At 38.6% G+C, this 22,593-nt stretch overlaps 1 protein-coding gene across 9 annotated transcripts in view; it reads right to left on the bottom strand.

The window, feature by feature from the left end:
* Window positions 1–22,593, bottom strand: part of DMD (dystrophin) — a 2,185,421-nt gene that overhangs the window by 497,191 nt on the left and 1,665,637 nt on the right. For all 9 annotated transcript variants that reach the window (XM_078064107.1, XM_078064109.1, XM_078064106.1 and 6 more), the window contains one exon: window positions 11,371–11,525. In XM_078064107.1, the coding sequence (XP_077920233.1) occupies window positions 11,371–11,525 (155 nt within the window). The remainder of the gene's footprint in view (window positions 1–11,370; window positions 11,526–22,593) is intronic.

Genomic DNA, 22,593 nt, shown 5'->3' with positions numbered 1-22,593 from the left:
TCTCAATTTAAAATGTTTCCTTCCACAAATACATTTCACTTTATATCAGGGAAAATGCTTTCAAAATACAAAAGAAGCCTCTAAACACAAAACAGTGGTAGATACAGTATCAAAGCAGAACTTCAAACGGGGTACAATCTGAGCTCAGAAGCAAGATAAAGAACCCTGTGGGTCAGAAAGGGCAGAGAGACAGAAAACGGCACGCAGAGTTGAAGGCACGGGGCTGTGTGGCTCTGGGACAGGAAGTCAGGAGTGGCCGTCAGTTGAGACTTCGCTTGGCTCGAGAATCTGAAACTGTTCGGTGCAAGATGAAGGACCAGAGCCAGGCTCTTGGCTTCACTAAGCCAGGGATGGTATCAGGTTTCCCAACTGGTAAAAGGAGGCTGCACAAAAGCACAGCTGTTGATCAGCACCCAGAACTGCTTACATGACCCCCTTTTAGGGGAAAAACTGAGAAAATGAAATTTCACAAAACTCACCAATATCTGTGTTGCTTAATTTTTAGAAATAAGGAATGCATTTAAATTCATCGTTAACAGAAAAAAAACCTAAATTCCTATTTTATTTTTTGAAGATTTTATTTATTTATTTATTTATTTATTTAACTTAAAAAAAGCATTCTGTGGTGGGAACTGAACATCTTTTTTTTTTTCTTTTTAAATTTTATTTTATTATGTTATGTTAATCACCTTACATTACCTCATTAGTTTTTGATGTAGATTTTATTTATTTATTAGAGAGAGAGCGTGCGCACAAGAGAGAGTGTGAGAGAGAGAACGAAAGCAGGGGCAGGGGCAGAGGGAGAAGCAGACTCCCCACTGAGCAGGGAGGCTGACAGGGGGCTCGATCCCAGGACCCTGGGATCATGACCTGAGCCAAAAGCAGATGCTTAACTGACTGAGCCACCCAGGCCCCTAAATTCCTATTTTAAACTGAATAAAGCCAAAAGATCCCTGAACTATAGGTTAGAATGAGATAAAATTACAAGTCAAATGATGATTCTATCCATTTATTAAAATAACTTAATAAAAATAAACTCTAGCTCATGTATACATTTTACTAAGTATTTTGAACAAGTTTTTTTTGAGAGTGATAGCGACACAAAGAAAATTCAAACTATGAATATCATTGAAAAGTAATATCATGGACACTGTCGCTAACATTAAGGGTTCAATGAAGCCAAGTAAGGGAAACTTTCTCCCATTTGTTTTAATTTTAGACACCAAAATATTAATGAATGAAGATAAGAAAGGTCCATCTGTGACCTATAATTTTCCTCTAGGAAACAATTAGAAGTTATCTTTAGTTTTGGAGTCTTTTCATGGGTAAACTGTACACAGGGGCATTTCCAAGCATCTATTTTGGAGTGCTGGTGGAGCCTGGTTTAGGACTGCGCGACTGGGATAGAATGCAAATGGCTATTTGGCTACACCACCGGGGAATTTTCCACACCAGTAAATCACCAATGATATGGTTCCAAATCTCTCCGTTTGTGTGCAATCTCTGTAAGCTAAAAACATTCTAATTACTTTAAAGGAGATGACATAAAATGAAGCAGGCAGTTAAGACCAAGAACATTTTAGATCTGTATGGATCACGATACTCCCTGGCCCAGCGCCCCAAGGTTTTGCATTACAGGTATTATATTACCCGATTGTAACATGGCGAGAATTCTCGTGCTTCATAATCAGTTGGAAAGATTGGGTCTCAGCAGTATAAAAAGCAGAGGGCCTTATAACTATATACACATCTCTCTGTTGAAGAGCCAAAAGAAACTTGCTCATTCTGCCAAAAGAAGCATACCTAAAGGAGTTGCTAAGGGATTGGATATTTTAATGCACCAAAGCCTTTTAGTCCTTAAGATGGACTAGATAGTATATTTCTCATGAGAGGGATTAAAAATAGGTGACTCTAAATTGAGAAGTTTGAGCTGGTGTTCTTAGGGTCATTTGTTGCTTTAATATTTATGACGATGCTTCAAATATATCACAAGCAGTCCCTGACTTAATAAGAGGTTGTATTTTAAACAAACGTCCTGTTAGCATCATATCACATTCCTTACATAGCTTCAAGGGCAGCAGCAAATCTTCACTTTACATTTTGGGGACTAATCCAAAGCCATTTGGTGCCCAACATCTGATTAATTATTTCATTCAGTTCACGATTACTGAGTACAATTACTGAGCAAACACAAGGCGTGGCTATACAATAATACGACAATCTCCTGATGCTCGTAAAATAGTCCCCAGGTAGTTCCGGAAAAAGAATTCTGAAAATGCTTTTATAAGGGCCAGCATTTGTGGATAGAACATAGGCCTCTTTTAGGAAGTTCACATGCCTGTCCGTCTGCTAAATAAACAAACAAGCAAAAATTTTGCCAAACAAGCAAAAATTTGTGATACCATTTGCTTTTCCTGCCTAAAAAAAACATCAAGTTTATTTATTGACTTCTTTGTTTTTATTTTCAGAAAAATTTCGGTATGCTTTTGGGAGTATATCACATATGTAAATATCATCCATCAGGTCTCAGGAGGGAAAAGAGAACTGGGAGCAAAGGGAAACCAGAAGATTAATTTTAAGGAAAATCACTCTGAGGCCAGCATGAAGGCCAGATGAGTGTGGAGACCCAATGGCTGGGAGCACAGAGCAAAGGTGGTTACAGTCTCTGAGGTAGAATATGGACAAGCTCTAGGATGAGCTGGCAATAGGGATGAAGAAAAGGGGCTAGTTTGTAGAGCAATTTTTGAAGTAGAATTCACATAGTTTAGAAGCCAATTTAATAAATGTATCAAAAAAAGTAGAGAAGAGAGAGGGAGGGAAAGGTAGAAGGAATTCTTAGGTTTCCAGTTTTAGAGATGATTAAGTAATTAAACTACACTGAAAATACAGAAACTCAAGCATTGTTTTAGGGGCAGACAATGACTTCTTTAGATATTTTGGAGCTTGTAGGATAGGCAGATGGAAACACATGGGAGATGGCTGTAAGTACAGTTCTGGAGATTGGGAGAAAGATAGAAGATGGAAATAAAAACTGAGAAGTCTTAATGGTAGCTGAAACCAACAGATGAAGGTACTTGAAATGTGTATAGAGAAGAGAAAGAATTAAAAATGGAACAGCAACATTTGATGTACAGAGCAAAGATAGCCTGTATAGATTATTGTTACAACTCCCAAATTTGTATCTCGAGTCATGACCATTCCTTGGAATTTAAGATTTTATATCCAGCTAACTACTCCATATCTCCACCTGGATGCATGACAGACACATCAAAAGTAACATGTCCCCATCTTCTTCCTAGGATGTGTTGCTTTTTTTTCTAAAGATTTATTTATTTATTACTTGACAGAGAGAGAGACAGAGAGAGAGAGCGAGCAGCAGGGGAAAGGGAGAGGGAGATTGACAATCTCAAGCATTCTCTTCTGAGTGCAGAGCCTGACACGGGGCTGGATCTCACAACCCTGAGATCATGACCTGAGCCAAAATCAAGAGTCAGACACTTAACTGACTGAACCACCCAGGTGCCCCAATACATTGCTTTTGATGTCTTGCCATCTTAGTAAAATGAGCGCCCCATCTTCCAGTTGTTTGGGTAAAAACTCTGCAGTCTTCTTGGATTCCTCTGTTTCTTTCACACCTAAATCTAATCCATTAGAAAACTTTTTGGGCTCTGTCCTCAACATAGAGTGGAATCCAACCACTTCTTACTACATTCGCTTCTCTTATTCTGACCTAGACCACAGTCATCTCTTGAGGGAATTATGACAACAGTCTCCTAGTGGTTTCACTATTTCCCTTCAGTGTATTACAGTAAACAGAGGGGCTAGGTGAGTAAAAACATGCCATTCCACTGCTCAAAACCCTCCAAGGTCCCATCTCATTTGATGTGAAAGCAAAAGTCCTCTGAGGGACCCAGAAGGCCTGATGTAACCAGATTCTTCTTATCTCTCTGAACTCCTTGTCTGCTATACTCCTGCTTATGTGACCCCTTCCTGGTACACTGGTCTCTTGAGGGTTCATCCAAAAGGCCAAGAAGACTCCTGCCTCATGGCATTGCCACTTACTAGTACCTTCTGAAATGTTTTTCTTCCAATTATCCACATGGCTGCCATCCTCAGGTCCTTTGCATTTTGTTTAAACGTCACCCTTTCTGTCAGACTTTCCTTAACCACCATATTTAAATAACCACACTTCACTTCCACCACACACACCTATTCTCAGCTCCTTTCCTTCTTTCTTTCCACATTGCACTGATCACAATTTAAAATCCCATATATTTAACTTTCTTATTTGTTAATGTCTGTTTCGCACCTTCTCCTTCCCCAAATAAAAGCTTCACGAGGGTAGGGATTTTCATTGCCGTATACTGAGTACCAAGAACTGAGCCTGCCTAGCACCAAAATATTCATTGAGTGAGTGAATGAACTCTTATGATATTTTTGACAGATGACATTTACTGAGCTCTTACTATGTACCACGCATTGTGCCAAGGACCTCACTCTTACTATAAGACTAGAAAAACAGGAGAACTGCAAGACAACATCATTCTGGAAACCAAGGAAGGGAAAGTTTTAGCCAGTCGAGTTGATCGATGGGACCAATGTTAAAATGAAGTCAAGTAGATGAATAAATGAAAATAGGGCATTTAGGGATTGTAAAAGTCACTGATGATCTTAGTGAGCCCTCATTTTCAGTAAAACAAGGGGATGGTGCCAGAGAAGCCAGACTGGAGTAGGTCAAAGCATAACCAGGAGCTGAAGAATAGGAAACAGTAATCCCAGTTACTGCTTCAAAAATTCTGATGGTTTCAAGCTGACCAAAAAAAAAAAAAAAAAAAAATGATGGTAAGGGGAAATAAGCACAGCTGTATAGAAAAGACACTCTCCTAAGAAAGTTCTTGTAGAATGAGGGAGACTTCAACATGATGGTTGGCTGAAGGGGAGAAGCAAGAAAAAAAAAAAAGAGAGAGAGAAATTGATGATCCCAAGGGAAAAAAGCAGAACAATTATAAAAAAATATGCTGGAGAATCTGAAAGAGATCCAGTGTCCAGCTAGAATAGCTCTTTGCTGCACCCCTAATAGGGCTCAATATTTTTCCCTTTCCTTGTTTCTTTAAAGTGGAAAAGAGAAAGGACCTAGGAATAGAGAAGCAAGAAGTGACTTATGCATGCTTCACGGTTACCAAAGACAGTGAATACTGGTGACAATTTTTCAGTGTATCAACTATGAATTGTGATTATTAAAATGTGAAATGTATTATTAGGGGGAACAGGAGAATACTGAGGTGTTATTTTGAGGAAGAGCATATTTCCATGTATGTGTGTGTATGTGTGTGTGTGTGTGTGTAAATTTTTCCTAGAGCCTAGAGAGATTTTTCAGGTATCTAGGAGCTTTTGCGAGGAAGTTCCAGCCATGCTGAAACCTCTGACACTAGGACCAGGCACTCTACTTGATGAGTTCACTCCTGGCTGGTAGGTAAATGTAGAAGCCCTCATATAGCTACAGACAGACAATTCAGAGTTAATGCTCATTTCTTGTTTAAAGAGTGATCCTGGAATAGAAAGAAGGAAATGAAATCTCATGACAGTATCATCATAAAGTCATCAGCCAGATGGCAGTCCTTGAAATCTAATCCTTAGAGGCTTCTCACAATCATTTGTAATATCACATCTAATATTATCTTATTCACCAATTCATATCTATTCATAGAGGTTGAAAACAAAGAAATGAACTTGGAGAGGCCCTCGTTTCTGGCTTTCTATGTTAACATGGACTCTATCAGAAATCTGATCAGGAAAACAAAATATTTTCCTACATAGGTCACAGTGATGATCTATGTTCTGATCTGAATTGTTAAACTACAGAATTTAGTTGAGAAGTACCCTTTTCTTTTAATCATGCATGGTAGATCAATTCCTTTTAGGCACATGTGGCTATTTGTATTTCTCCATATGAAATGGTAAAGGTCCTATCAAAGCCAGGGTAGAATTCGAAGGTTCTTATGACCTATTAATAAACTTAAGCTGAACACTAAAATACAAAACAAAGTTAGTTCACTTTTTAAAGGATTTCATTTATTTATTTGAGAGAGAGAGAGAAAGAGAGAGAGAGAGAACGCGTGTCCGTGCAAGCAGGGGGAAGAGAAGAGGGGGAGGGAAAAGGCAGGGGAAAGAATCTCAAGCAGACTCTATGCTGAGCATGGAGGCTGATGCAGGGCTCGATCCCATGACTATGAGATCATGACCTGAGCCGAAACCAAGAGTCAGAGGCTTAACTGACTGAGCCACCCAGGTGCCCCAGTTCACTCTTGTTTTTGATTATGTCTCAAAACTACAGCTTGTCAGTATATAATGTCAAGGTTTTTCAAGTTACAATTTTTACGTGTTATTCAACAATTGGAAATGCATTGAAGAGTTTATTGCTTTAAATAGGCTTCTAAATGTACAGATATTTTGCACGTATTTCTCTATATGACTGAAAGTTTCAGGGCAGGCAGTACATGAGTGTTCTGCAGTAAAGCCTGAACTGTGAGAAATGATGTAACCAGAATGCTTACAGCAGAGTCCCTTCTACCTAGAAAGTCTTGTTTATAGGTACTTTTCAAAGATGTGAGATACTTTTTCTCCATAACCCAAATATCAATGTTAATAATTTCTCCTTTTAAAATTATGTTTATAAGATTAACAACAAAAGTCAAAGTGTTTCTATCCTGTGATAGTTGTAGTTTTCGAGACTTTAAATACCAACTCTACAAAGTGGATAAACAGAAGATATAAAGTATAAACAAGGAAATAAAATAATGTGCACCAACACCTTTTTACTTTTAAGAAATTGTTGTAAGTGTGCCCTATATTGCTTAGCTGGACATAGACAAAGATGATCTGCAGCAGGACTACCAACCAAATTTTTTGTGATGATGGAAATGCTCTCTTTTGCACTGTCCAATAGAGAAGTCACTAGTTACCTGTGGCTCCCGAGCACTTAAAAGGTGGCTGATGAGATGGAGAAAATGAATTTTAAATTTTATTTAGTTTCAATTTACATTTAAATTGCCACCCTTGGCTACTGGCTACCCCTATTGGACAGCATGAATCTAGAGGAAGATGATGATGTTACTTTCCTCCTAGGTTTACCTGGGCAAGACACTGGATAAAAGGGTCAGAAGACTAAAGATCATATAAAGAGCTTTCTTATTCTTTATCTACCTAGCACAAGATCTGTAAGAATGTAAAATAAGGGACGCTGAGAAGCTGTAGTCAAATAGAATGTGAACTTCATCTGTGTAGCTGACACACATAGCATACACAGAATGTGAACTTCGAGTACACCGGTGTCATTAGCCAGCAGAGAATCCAGCTCTCCTCAAGACCTTTCACACTGACCAGAACAACCATCAGGCCCAAATGGCCACTGTTTTACGATCCTCTGTAAATATACTGTATAAATACAATGAACATGAATATATGAGCTACATGAATATACTCTATTTACTCAAAGATCTGACTGGTTATCTTTCCAGGGAACCTAATGCTGTCCAGCTACAGCATGTCAGTTCCCCAGTTTATTCTTTCCATCCCCTTTGAGGCAGACATTCTCTATTGGTTGACTCAACCCCAATTATCAGCCACTAGAGGTGGTTTTGTGGCACAGTTCTGATCTTCAACTTCCTGGGAAACCCACTGCTTTCCTGATCCAAGCACCACCCCTTCTCCTTCTTTTTCTTCCTGCTGGAATGCATGTGTTCTGAGGGAGACACCAAGGAGAGCATGGAAACTTCAAGGCTGACAATGCTGAGCCATTGAGCCAATGTCAGCCATCTGCCTACCCCTGAACCACTCATTAAATGAGACAAATAAACCTCCGTTAGGTAAGCTACTGAACTTTGGTTTTCTGTTATTTGAAATGGAAAGCAATCCTAATGGAGACAGTTTTCTTCTGAGTTAAGTTATTGGCGCACCAGAACACTTGTAGTTAGTTATTTTTCATTTGTTCATTTACCCATTTAATAATAAATGTGTTGGGGGTAGTTACCATGTGCATAGCTAAGTGCAAGGTAATAGGGTGGACAAACAGCCCATGGGAATACCCTCACAGAGCCAACATTCTCGTAACAGACAATGACCAGCAAACACTTAAGTAGTGAGGTAAGCTCTATAATAGAGGGGGCAGAAAGAGTGTGCACTGAAAAGCCTTCCCGAAGGAATTGGCATTTACACTGAGACCTGGATAATGAACAGAACTTAACTAGGTAAAGAGGAAGGAATAATACATATATTTCAGGTCAGGAGGTAGTAGAGAAGACAGAGCATAGCTACGAGGAAATGAAAATAGCTCAATGTTACTTAATTATGTGTGGGGCACCTGGGAGGGGAGACTGAGTAAGTGCAGAAAATGAGGCTGTAGTTTTGAGGAAACGCCAAATCACACACAACCTCAAAATCATTTAAAGGAGTATGGACTGTCTTCAGAAAATAATGGATAAGCCACTAAAGGCTTTAAAAGTCAGAGGAGGGTGAACTACATAAATATACCGTATTTAGAAAGATCAGCCTGCATTTTATGTAGAGAATGGATAGGAAGTGGAAAGACTAGAAGGAGGGACACCAGTTAGGTGAATGATGTAGTCACTCAGGCAAAACCCGACAGTTGAGGAGGAGGGATAAAGAGGAGTGGCTGGATTTGAAAGCGATTTCTGCAGTAAATAGCTCTGTGATAGCTTAGCTATTGGGCTTGTAAAAGGAAGACTCAAGCATGAGTTTCTATTTGGCAACTGACTGGGTTGTGGTAACGTTCACTGGAGAGGCATCGTCGGAAGAGAAGTAGGCTGCATCTGGAGAAAAAGGTTGGAAGAGGGCAAAGATGAGTTCAGCCTTGGGCTCATTCAGTTTGAGATTCTGGAGGGACATTCAAATGGAAATAAGTCAGTGGGATATGCAGGTCTGAAAGTCACAAAATCATTGTCAGCGGCAAATGACATAAATGGATAGTCATTAGTGGACTGAAACGACACAAGTGGATGCATTTTCACAGAGTACATGTGAGAAAGGCACAGGGAAGAATTTTAGAGGCATGAGTCAAAATTAGTTTGGCAGACTTCAGCTTCTGTAAGGGCCAGTGGAAAATGTAATTTGGCTGCTAACATTCTATTTAACTTTAGCCATTGGAGAAATAACTATATACCTTCTTTAGGTGGTAGATTTTTAGGGACCAAGTCAAAAAATATAAATTGGAAGCCCCTCCTCTGAAGAATCCAAGACCTTGAGGAAGTGATTTAAAGAAGAGACTGAGCAGCTTGGACATCAGAGGAGCATGGGAGTGTGGAGCCAGGGGGCTTCTAGAAAGAGCTGCACAGATGGGATAGGACCTCCCTGAAGCCCTAGGTTTGTACCAGAAACAAGTTTTCATTTTGGCCCCTTGTTAGCTTACATTCCCTAAACTCACCAAATTGATTTCTGATCTTAATTTGCTTTCCCAAAGAAGAGGCTTCTCTTTGACAAACAAGCATTTTCCATTGAGATCTAATTATTGAGCTTCTGTTACCATTGGCTCACATATGCCTAAGTCTTCCTGAGCCTAATCTGCCCTTATTTAACTCAACAGATACCAGATCTATATTTGAACTGGAAAATTCAAACCTTGCCACTGAGAGGGGGCAGTAACTTAAAGAATTTTTTTCCAATTATCACTCCCCTATTCAAGCTTGTCCTCTCTCCACCAGGGTCCGTGTGATAGGGCCCCGAAAGCAACTCCCAACTTCAGGTTGAAACTTCTTTTCCATGGTCATCTGAACACCCACTATCTCGAATTCAAGACTAGAGCTGCTCTCTTCCCTCAGGGCCACCGATGTAAATCCAGTTTCGCAGGAATTTTCACTCTTTAATTCCTAACTCAGTTTCAAGATTTACTTGCTTTCTCAGTTTCCGCATATCAGCAGCTTGTGACTCCTGAGTTTCTGCTCTTAGTTCAAAATCTGTTGGTTTTTCTCCCCCTGATGGAGGCCTTTTCTTCTTAATAAAGGCCACCTAACTGACATCTTCAGTAATTCATGTCATCTTCTGGAATTTATTTACATTTCACTGTGGCTTTCCTCATCACTGTACAGGTACTCTTTTTGCCCCTGGTTTTTATTTTAAGATTTTATCTATTTACTTGAGAGAGAGTGAGAGAGTGCATAAGCAGTGGGGAGGGGTAAAAGGAGATGGAGAAGCAGACTCCCCCCTGAGCAGGGAGCCCGACTCGGGGGCTGGATCCCAGGACTCCTGGGATCATGACCTGAGCTGAATTGCCCCTGTTTTTTGACAGAACTAAAAATAAGTATCCAATAATCCTTAAGTTACCATAGCATGAACAAGGTAACTACATTATGCAAAGAGAGTCATCATTCAACAAGTATTTCCCAGCTCCCCATTGTATCACTTGGTTCAGGACCTCAGGATGTGTCAAATAAGAAAGAGGGTCTTTCAAACCATGAGAGATTCTGGACTCCAGGAACCAAACTGAGGGTTACAGAAGGGAGGGGGTGGGGGGATGGGATAACCAGGTGATGGGTATTAAGGAGGGCACATGTTGTGATGAGCACTGGGTGTTATACGCAAATAATGAATCGTTGAACACTACATCAAAAACTAATGATGTACTGTATGTTGGCTAACTGAACATAATTAAAAAAAAAAAAAAAGAAAGAGGGTCTCTGTCCTTAGGGAGTTTAGACTAATATGAAGGACAAACATTAAACAGTTATTTACATAATTCAGGTTTTTATTTAAAATTAGGACACATGCTATTAAAAGAAAAGCACATGGGGTTAAAGGAGTGCATAATAAGGACACAGAATCTACTTTGAGGAGATAGTATCTCTAAGAGCTGTTAATTTTCATTGATACGGAAGGGGAAATGAAGTTCTGAGTCATGTGACACTGCACGGATTTTTCTCATTTAGTATGTGGAGTGAGATGCAATGATGGCACCATGGACAGCTATGATCCCATCATGAAACGCCAAGTAACTTCCCTGTCAGATTAAGAATGAGGCAGCATGTGTCACTATGGAATAGAATATTTCTTTGGATAGAGTTCTCAAAACATATTGACAAATGGCTCTTCCGGCTATAAATCAGTATTTTTGTTTGTCTAAACTCTTAGTTATATCATTGCCTGGGCAAATCACTTAATTTCACCAGTCTTCAGGTTCCTCACCTTTAAAATTCTAGAGGATTCAGGCGAGCCTGCGTATTTGCTTGGCATTTGTCACCTTGGATCCTCTGAAGCCCCAGTTTAGCAGGATCAGGAAAACAAATCTGTGTGGTCCACCCAGTGTCACCACCCATCCATCATGGCAGCCAACACTAGTTTCAGAAATAATGTCATTCATACCTTTTATGAATGTTTGCCCAAGAGGCATTGATGTTCTCTGTTATCATGTGAACTTTTCTGGTATCATCTGCAGAATAATCCCGGAGAAGTTTCAGTGCCAAATCATTTGCAACATCTACATTTATCTGCCACTGGCGGAGGTCTTTGGCCAACTGCTGTGGATGCATATGGGAAAGAAAATGAATGTCAGTTTTCTCTGAAATCTTGAGTTGTAGTTTCTTAAAATTTTGCATAAATAGCTTTTGAATCCTCAGGTCAGAACATGTCTACATGATTACTTTTAACCTACCACGTGATTTAGTCAATCATGACTGTATAAACTAACCCACTTTTCATGACAAAACTTTTCAAATGCTGCATCTTGAGCAATACTCAGTATCGGGTATTTCAATTTAGTGCCAATTAATTGGAAATCAACTGGGTTTAATTATTTTTTTCATGGTAGAGAACAAACTATAAAAGTAAGCTCCCATATAATTGTTGAGTATGGGGCATACCAAAATTTGAACGGAAAAGCAAATCTCATGTATTTCTTTCCCCCTTCATTAAATTGTTGAATTGTTTATGTAATTAGTGCCACCTACTGGCATTCAACTACAGCTGCATATAGAAAATATCACACATCAAAAGAACAGTACTGTTATTCTAGTTGTGAACATTTTCAAAGGACCAGTTTATTCATAATACCTTAATAAATATCCTCCTTTAAAATTAGAATAAAATTTCAAATGTAAGAATCTTGCTAAACCAAATGACCTTTGTTTTCTTGTTTGTCTTTGACAATTGAGTATTATCAAGCTCTGTCTTTGATCACTTGATATACCACACATAAAATAAGTAAACCAATAATAGGTTTATCTGGAAACATAATTAACCCCAGCTATAAGTGCATGGAGGAGGCTTCTAAAGCATTAAGATGATATAAATTGCTAAGATGGTTATATCAAATCCAACATAGTGGGTTAAGCCACTGATAAAGGGACAGAGGAATAGGAATAAGCAATTCAAACAAGAGAAAGAATAAAAGATTTCCATTTTAAAAATTAACTTAAAAAAATAAAAAAATAGAGCATTAAATCAAGACAGTGACGGTATAATTTGACACCAATTAAATTAATAAAAAATAAAACCCAAAGCTGGAAGGGCTGTGGTAAAACTAGCATATCCATGTACTACTGCTGGGAACAGTATCTAGCAGGACAATCTGGCAAAAGGTATCAAGTGACATACAAATGCTTACTCCCACTGACTTAGCTATCGTACTTTTGGTATTTTCTCCTAATAAAATATTTAAAAGAAGAGAAATATATTATAGGAATAAAGACCTTCATTAACTAATATAGTACAAAAAATGAGAAAATTGCAGTGTTTAATGAGAGGACATGAAACTAACGCAATACATCAACCCAATGGTCTAACGTGCAATAAATGGGCATCAAAGTCATACGTAACAAACAGAACACAATTTCTACCTATACTGAACCTCTTAAATCTGTTAAGTCATGAACTAGAAGGGGAACACAGGAAATTGAAATGAATTGATGTTTCTGAAGAGTAGTCATTTTTGTTTTAATATTTGTTCTTTCATGTTGGTATGCTGTTTATATAATAAAAATCAAACAAGAGTAATTTTACCATAGTTCCAGTATGTTTGGGTGGACTCCTATTCCTTGAAAATGTATAATGTATATATAATCTGGCATTTCTCAGTTAACTAGAACATTCTATTCTTGAATCAAAAGAAATAATTGTATTTGTTACATATAACAAGTACAGCCAAATAACCAAATTAGTACCAAGCATCTAAAGCCAGTATCACTAACTTTTGCTATGAAAGGAAAAAGGGAGAGAGTTTTTAAAGGTATAGAGAATAGTTGCCACACTACAAACCAATTAAAATGTATCCTTGTGGAATGTCTGTCTTTCCTTATGTACTCATTTTCTCAAGCCCTGTGGCTCTTATTTTCTACTTTTTGGATCCTCACACTATTCAAAAGCCTTTCTGAGGTGAAACATACCCCCTGAAGGCTTTCGCTTTCTAGAAATATCCTAAGGTACAAAATGACCTTTCCATCCCTTCCCCTCCTTACTTAAGCCAAACCTACAGTGTTAAAGTAATATGCACTGTAATTGGGCCTTTTTTATCCATAAGATGGTGTTTGCATTTTTAAAGAAGAGTTTATTATCCATCATCTATTCAATCTCTAATTGGTAGCATAAGAATGCATGAAACTGAGACCTATGACTTGGTTATATTTTTCCAAGTTAATTCCTTTTTAGGGATACCCTTGTCTATTAAAGAGATATGATAAAGCAACATTAGAGCATATATGTGTATATATATATGTGTGTATATATATATACACATATATATAAAATATAAACTAAGATGTTAATAAATGTAATTAAAATCACTTATTTTACCTAAGAAAGATAATCTTGGAAGCCACCACTCACTCATGGGTTGCTATTTGAAAAGTCTAGAGGAAAAAGAATACGCCCTGTGGTTCTAATCTATAGATCATAAAAATATACCCAGAAGTTTAAGTTGAAAACTATGTTCGAATTTTCCAAAATCTGGAAGGAAATATCAAGCTAAAGTTAGAGACTTCATAGTAAACAGGCAAAAGAGTGAGGCCTGATTTCAAACCAGAGCTTTTTGATAAACTTTAATTCTTGAAAGACCAAAAAAAAAAAAAAAAAACCAAAACCCCCACAAGTGATACATTTTTCTTCAAATTTGTATTCACATTGAAATTGAGATTTTTATATCTACAGAAATCTTGACTGAGCTCTAACCCTCACTGTATACTGCCCAGGTTTTATGAGGATGTAGGATTAAAAAGAAGAAATCCCACTGACCTTGAGCAACACTGACAGGGCAAAGGCCCTTATCTCAACTCTAAGGTTCTCAACAACAGCATTCTTGTCTCCCTTCTTAAAGACATTCACCTGAACAGACGGTTGCCCTTCCTCAAATATGTTGACCAACCTGGATTTTAACCAAGTTGTCTTTCAGACTACAAACAATGACCTTGACCAGTTTTGCCTACTACTGTGAAATTTACTACTGGGATAACTCCAAGCCACAGAAGGAGTGTAAATTCAAAAATACAATAGAATTCACATACACTCCTTTTTATTTCCGAATTCTATTTACAATTGTATACACTACAGGGAACTGTTTGTATGGTGATCACAGTGTGTGAAGAAATTTGAAATACTGTGAACACAAGCCTATAAAAAAAGATGATTTTTGTGGGTGCATATATAGGTGGGTGTTTTCCATGAAGAATATAAAATGCTAAATCCCCAAAAGATTGTGTCCCCAACCAGGAAAGAAATATTTTATATTCAAACCTAATATGGTGCTGATATTTTACACACAGCATTTTAGGCAGAAAAATGACTGTCAGCTATGGGACAACCTGAATTAATTTCAAGAACTTTGAGTATTAAAAGTTTTTCATTTTAATGTTTGCCTTTCCTTATTTTTTATTTGTAAGAATTCTTTTTAGGGATACTGACCCTGCATGGGAGAAAACAAGGAAGGAAGAGAGAGAGTAGTTAGAAGTTTGGGCCTGCTGTGTTTGAATCCTAGCTTGATCACTTCCTAGTTGTGTGACAAACGGGAAAGTTAATTGTCCTCTTTGTGTTTCAGTTTCCTTCTTTCTCAAATGGGTGTATTAACAGCGTCTACCTTGAAAGATTATCATGAGGGTTCATTTAGAAAATCCAGGGAATACGTTTAGAATGGTGACTGGTGCATTCAAAGCATTCAGTAAATATTAGCTATAATCATTGTGATTATTACTACCCTTTCTATTACTACTACTACTATTAATTCTACTGCTACTCCTACTATTTTGAATAAGCCACCCTACATTCACCACAGGGTAAGCCTCTACTGAATGCAAAGCAAGGGACCCACTGTTTTATAGACATTGTCTATAATGCTGCAGCTTATCTAGAAGGCTCCCTTTAATTCAGGAGATAAATGTGAGTCCGCAGACTTATAATTAAAAATTTCAGGTTGAGTGTTGTTGAAGTTTTCTTATAAAACATGTTTTGGAACGGTCACCTACAAATGAAATTACCATTTGTTCCAGATGAACTAGAGTTTAACACTTTTAATGACTGTGACTCAAAGGAGCTTCACGAAAGGCAATACGGAGTAATGAAAAGACATCTTCCCAGGAAGTCTTGTTTGGCCACTGTTTTGCTGTTTGATCTTAAGAAAGTCATTAACCTTCTGAGTCCCAGTTTTGTTGTGTGTAAAATCAGATGGAGTGACTTATTCTGCCTATGCCTCAGGTCTGTCATGAGGCCAAACTCAAAACTGCTCGGAAAATTATAAAATAGGACCCTAATATATTTACGGACAAAAAGTTCTACATATGAGTTTCTCTGTTTTGCCTAGGATACCGTGTTGGCATACATAAACTAAGAAATTCATTTAAAAAAATCTAGTTCTGTGAGCTAATAGCGGAAGAGCTTCTTAGCTTTTAGATCCGTTCTCTGGCAATCTCCTACTCTAGTCAGTATTGCAGATGAACTAACCCCTCGGCGGAGGAGAATTTCCCAGGATTTCTTGCTAGTTGGCTTCTAGATGGGTTAGGCCAATGAGAGGTCTTGGTAGAACATGGAAGAGCAGGAGGAAGGGGGAAACTCAAGTATATTTTCTCCTCTCTACGTGGGCAGAGCCTTCATGTCTCCATTTCCTAAGGAACAGCCCTTCCCTTTGTAGTGTCAGGACCCTCTATGCAGCCTCCACAGCAGTTGAGTAAGCACCAGATGGTTCTGGTTTCTGGACTTCGGTAACACTGCTTGGCCCTCCTGCCCTTGAGGTGGCCAACAGCTTCCTGATATTGCCAACCTCCAAGCTGCCCTACTGTCTCCTACTGGGTTTTTCAGGTCTTCCATTAGCCATGGAACCAGTCATCGGTATTAAATTTCCTCTGAAATATCTAGGGTGGTTTCCAGACTGAGCCCTGAGATCCAAACTGGAAGAAATCTCACAGCAAATAGGCCCTGCCTACAATGACACAGTTTAACATAACAAGCACACATTTCATTAAACAGAGATGACATCTTGCATCCTTCTCTTTAGTCTCAGAGGAAGAGGTGACTCTTGTGCTATGGGAAGCAGATCCCTCCGTCTGGACACTCATCTATTCTGGGATCTTTGTGTCTTTTCAGTCTCTTGTCTCTCTGCAGGGTCTTTCTCCACAGCCTTCAAACATGATTCCCACCGCCAACCCGTTCATCTTCAAACAACAACAACAAAACCTGCTCTCTGTCCTCTGTCACAATTAAGCTCCTTAGAAGGCAAATGTTCACTTGTCTCAACCGGATTTCATTCCTGCCCCTCTACAACTTATCAAAATCAGGCTTTTGCCAACACCACCCCACAAAAACTATTCTGACATGTCACTGCTGTAAATTGGATTAGTGGGCCCAATTCTTTACCCCAACCTGTACCCAGGCCCTTTGCTATTTAACTTTTAATTTCCTGCTACAGAAGGCAGAGTTGAGTTTCTGGCCCTTGTCAGTGACCTAATCCTCCACTGTCGCTGCCTTAATTTAGGCTCTCATTATTTCTTGCTTGGATTCTCCAATAACCTTTTTATTGGCTCCTTTCCTCCATCTCAAACCAGACCTTCCATCAACAAACAGCTGCTCAAGTGATATTTTTGAAATGTAAATAGAATCATATCACTCCTCTGTAAAAACTTTCAATAGCTCCCTCTTACCTACAAGACAAAATCCAAACCTCTCTCCTTACATTACAAGGCTCTCTAATATAGGACCCCCACCTACACATCCACTTTCATCTTTTGTTATCCCCTTTCCTTTTCCTTTTCTCCAACCCAATCCCATAATTGCCCATCCGATAATACAAAAACCTTGAAAGGTTAAGTGACTTGTTGAAGGTGACAAAGCTAATCAGTGAAAGAGGCATCACAAAAATGCAAGTTTCTTGACTCCAATATTCAGGGTTCAATCTAGTTAAAGAAGATACACTTCCATATAAAGGAATTTAATGCAAATGATTGGGCTTATTATAACTGAACACTGAAGAATATAAAATAGCCTCCTTGATGATTATAGCATGATTGGAAAATTATTGTGTACAATAAAGTAAGACAATGCCAAACAAAGACAGCAGAAAAAAAAATACAGATTTGGTTTATTAAAAAAAAATCACTAAACAATTTAGTCTTAAGTATGAATTAATGTTCTATAAATCTCTATTGGGAAAAAGAAACAGTCTTTCTTGCCTGTGTGAATTGAAATGACCTATAAAACCTCTTCATGGATTTATAATAGAAATGTTAAAATATCTGTAAGGAAGCTATTTCAAAAGTAAAGCCTCTCACCATTAACTTCAAGATTCATCTATTAAACCTCTGACATTACCAAACATCTCTGTTTCAGCAGGTAACACTCTATACAGGGGATACTATTTAAGAAAATGGCCCTCATTTTCCAGCTTACTGGAAATGATTAATCTTTTCAATAGCTTTGAGGACTACATGCTAAAGTTGTTACTTTTTTGTCCTTTCAACAATGACTACAAGCTGAGAGCAGGCTAGTAAATGTGTTATCGGCCAACCCATTAGAGTTCCATTATTTTCTGTCTTACATGGCTTCATGTAATGAATTTTCATAATTAAACTAATGGCATACAATTTATTTTCCTCCCTCTTTAGTTTCAGGCCCCATTTCTCTTCCAGCTTCTTTGGAATAAGTTTTATACAAAAAGAAGGGAGGAGAGCCCTCCAAGTACTTCATTACCTTAATTTCATTATGACATTTTAGAAAGCATTTTCTTTATCTGGGCTCCGTCTTTAATTTGCTGACTTTATTAAAAGGCTTAAGTAGTGTTGTAATTAAGAAATCACCCAGCTACCCCAGGCATCTAAGAGAAGTCTGGTGGAGAGGGTATGGAAATGGTCGGGTGGAAATTGCTCCAGAGAGAATGCCAGAGGATAGGTCCCCAGAAAGTGGCATTTTTCTTGGCTATTTTTCAAACTCCATGAGCCTCCTGTGGTAGAATACATTATTGCCCAGAAACATTCAGTGCCCTTTCATGGCATCCACACCCCCATTGAATCGGGGATGGCTATGTAACTGATTAGGGCTGCTTGTCACTTACAGGCAGAAGGTTTATGAACTGATGGCATTATTCCTGTTCCCTGCCTCTTTAATCATGGAAGTATATATCAAGACTCAGCTGTTATCAGCCTTGGTCCCTGAGTGACTAAGCTAAGTAGAACCCTCTTGTGAATCTACAATGGACACATAACAAGAATAAAATATAAAATTTGTGTTAAGCCTCTAGATTTGAAGGTTATTACTGTGGTATAACTTAGACTATCCTGACAGATATAGCTAGTCAGGTACAACCCTCTCTCCAGAAGGGTAATTCTATCATCTCCAAAAAGCCTGGGATAAACTAGTATAAATAAACTAGTATAATGACTCATAGAGAATAGGTTCTGTTGCTAATACATGTTGAGAAATTACATTTTTTAAAAGATTTTATTTATTTATTTGACAGAGGGAGACACAGCGAGAGAGGGAACACAAGCAGGGGGGAGTGGGAGAGGGAGAAGCAGGCTCCCACAGAGCAGGGAGCCTGAAGTGGGGCTCGATCCCAGGACCCTGGGATCACGACCCGAGCTGAAGGCAGACGCCCAACGACTGAGCCACCCAGGCACCCTGAGAAATTACATTTCTAAAGCAGTTTATAAACTTGAAGAAACAGGAAAAGATCTGTAGTCTTAATGACATGTAGAAACATGCCTTTTGAAAGCAATTTTGAGATATAATTCACATGGCATAAAATCTACCCATTTTAAGTGTATAATGTAGTGGTTTTTAGTATACTCAGAGTTGTGAAGCCATCACCACAATCTAATTTTTTAAAAGATTTATTTATTTATTATTTTAGGGGGAGGGGAAAGGGCAGAGAGAGAGTTTCAAGCAGACTCCCCACTGAGCCCAAAGTGGGGCTGCATCCATGACCCCAAGATTATGACCTAGGCCGAAATCAGGAACTGGACCCTGAGATCATGACCTGAGCCAAAATCAAGAGTCAGACGCTCAACTGACTGAGCCACCCAGGAGCCCCCACAATCTCATTTTGGAATGTTTTCTTCAAACCCAAAAGAAACCCTGTACCATTAACAGTCACTTTCCATTGTCCATTCTCTCCCTCCCCTAGCCTTTGCTGGATACTTCATACAAATGGACTCGTACAATATGTGTGAGTGGCTTCTTTCTGTGATTGGCTTCTTTAACCCAGCACAATGTTTTTGAGGTTCATCCATGTTCTAGCAGGTACCAGTCCTTTATTAATTTTTATTGCCAAATAATATTCAATTGCTGGATACACTACCTTTTAAAAAATCATTCCTTAGTTGATAAACATGTGGGCTTTTTCCACTTTTCGGCTATCACAAATAACTGCTATAAACAACTGTACAAAGGTTTTGTGTCGATGTACGTTTTTATTTCTCTTGGATACATACCTGAGTGTGGCACTGTCATGTCAGATAGTAGCTTCATGTTTAATATCTACAGGAACTGCTAAACTTTTTTCCAAAGTTGTAACATTTTACATTCCCAACAGCAATGTATGAGGTTCCAATTATTCCACATTCTTGTCAAAACTCATTATCGTCTTTCTTATTTCAACCATCCTAGTGATTATGAAGTGTTATCTCATGGTTTTCATTTGTATTTTCCTAACGATTAATGATGTTGACCATCTTTTCATGGGCTTATTGGCCATTTGTACATCTTCTTTGAAGAACTGTCTATTACGATCCTTTGTTGATTGGTAATTGGGCTATCTTTTTGTTCTTGTTGAGTTATAAAGTTCTTTATGTATTCTGGATACAAGTCCCTTATCAGATATTTGCAAATATTTTCTCCCATTCTGTGGGTTGTCTTCACACTTTCTTTATGACATCACTTGCCGCACAAAAGTCTTTAATTCTGATGAAGTCTAACTTACATATTTGTTCTTTTGTCACTCCTGCTTTTGGTGTCATATACAAGAAAACATTGCCTAACTCATAATACTCATATGTTGTCTTACAACAGTTTTAAAGTTTTAGTTCTTGGGGTACCTGGGTGGCTCAATCAGTCAAGCGTCTGACTCTTGATTTCGGCTCAGGTCATGATCTCAGAGTCTTGGGATCAAGCCCCGTGTTGCTCCATGCTCAGTGGTGAGTCTGCTTGAGGATTCTTTCCCTCTCCCTCTACCACTCTGCCCCCCCCAAAATAAATAAATATATCTTTTAAAAAATAAACTTTTAGTTCTTATATTTAGCTCTATCATAATCCATGTAAGAGTTAATTTTTGTGTATGGTGTTATGTGGGGTCAAACTTCACTATTTTGTATGTGAATATTTAGTTATCCAAGCACAAGGGTTTAAAAAGACTATTCTTTCACCATTGAATTGTCTTAGCAATCTTGTTAAAAATCAATTGACCTTAAAAGCAAGGTTTTACATCTGGACTTTGAATTTTATTTCGTCAATCTATATTTCTTTTTCTTAAATTTTTTTTATTATATTAATCACCATACATTACATCACTAGTTTTTGATGTAGTGTTCCATGATTCATTGTTTGTGTATAACACCCAGGGCTCTATTCAGTAACGTGCTCTATTCAATACTCATCACCAGGCTAACCCATCCCACACCCCCCTCCCCTCTAGAACCCTCAGTTTGTTTCTCAGAGTCCAGAGTCTCTCATGGTTTGGCTCCCCCTCCGATTTCCCCCCCTCTATTTTACACTTCCTGCTATCATCATCATCTTCTTCTTCTTCTTCTTCTTTTAACATATAATGTATTATTTGTTTCAGAGGTACAGGTCTGTGATTCAACAGTCTTACACAATTCACAATGCTCACCATAGCACATACACTCCACAATGTCTATCACCCAGCCACCCCATCCTTCCCACTGCCTACCACTCCAGCAACACTCAGTGTGTTTCCTGAGATTAAGAATTCCTCATATCAGTGAGATCATATGATACATGTCTTTGTCTGACTGACTTATTTCGCTCAGCATAATACCCTCCAGTTCCATCCACGTCGTTGCAAGTGGCAAGATGTCATTCCTTTTGATGGCTGCATAATATATATACACACACACCACATCTTCTTTATCCATTCATCTGTCGATGGACATCTTAGCTCTTTCCATAGTTTGGCTATTGTGGACATTGCTACTATAAACATCGGGATGCACATACCCCTTTGGGTCCCTACATTTGTATCTTTGGGGTAAATACCCAGTAGTGCAATTGCTGGGTCGTAGGGCAGCTCTATTTTCAACTTTTTGAGGAACCTCCATACTGTTTTCCAGAGTGGCCGCACCAGCTTGCATTCCCACCAACAGTGTAGGAGGGTTCCCCTATCTCTGCATCCCCGCCAACATCTGTCATTTCCTGACTTGTTAATTTTAGCCATTCTGACTGGTATGAGGTGGTATCTCATTGAGGTTTTGATTTGGATTTCCCTGATGCCAAGCGATGTTGAGCACTTTTTCATGTGTCTGTTGGCCATTTGTTTGTCTTCTTTGGAAAAATGTCTGTTCATGTCTTCTGCCCATTTCTTGATTGGATCATTTGCTCTTTGTGTATTGAGTTTAAGAAGTTCTTTATAGATTTTGGATACTAGCCCTTTATCTGATATGTCATTTGCAAATATCTTCTCCCATTCTGTCGGTTGTCTTTTGGTTTTGTTGACTGTTTCTTTTGCTGTGCAAAAGCTTTTTATCTTGATGAAGTCCCAATAGTTCATTTTTGCCCTTGCTTCCCTTGCCTTTGGCAATGTTTCTAGGAGGAAGTTGCTACGGCTGAGGTCGAAGAGGTTGCTGCCTGTGTTCTCCTTTAGGATTTTGATGGACTCCTGTCTCACATTGAGGTCTTTCAACCATTTGGAGTCTATTTTTGTGTGTGGTGTAAGGAAATGGTCCAGTTTCATTCTTCTGCATGTGGCTGTCCAATTTTCCCAACACCATTTGTTGAAGAGACTGTCTTTTTTCCATTGGACATTCTTTCCTGCTTTGTCAAAGATTAGTTGACCGTGGAGTTGAGGGTCCATTTCTGGGCTCTCTATTCTGTTCCATTGATCTATGTGCCTGTTTTTGTGCCAGTACCATACTGTCTTGATGATGACAGCTTTGTAATAGAGCT

Source organism: Halichoerus grypus, chromosome X (genome assembly GCF_964656455.1).
Source record: "Halichoerus grypus chromosome X, mHalGry1.hap1.1, whole genome shotgun sequence".
NCBI lineage: Eukaryota > Metazoa > Chordata > Mammalia > Carnivora > Phocidae > Halichoerus > Halichoerus grypus.
This window is presented reverse-complemented; position numbering and strand designations above follow the sequence as displayed.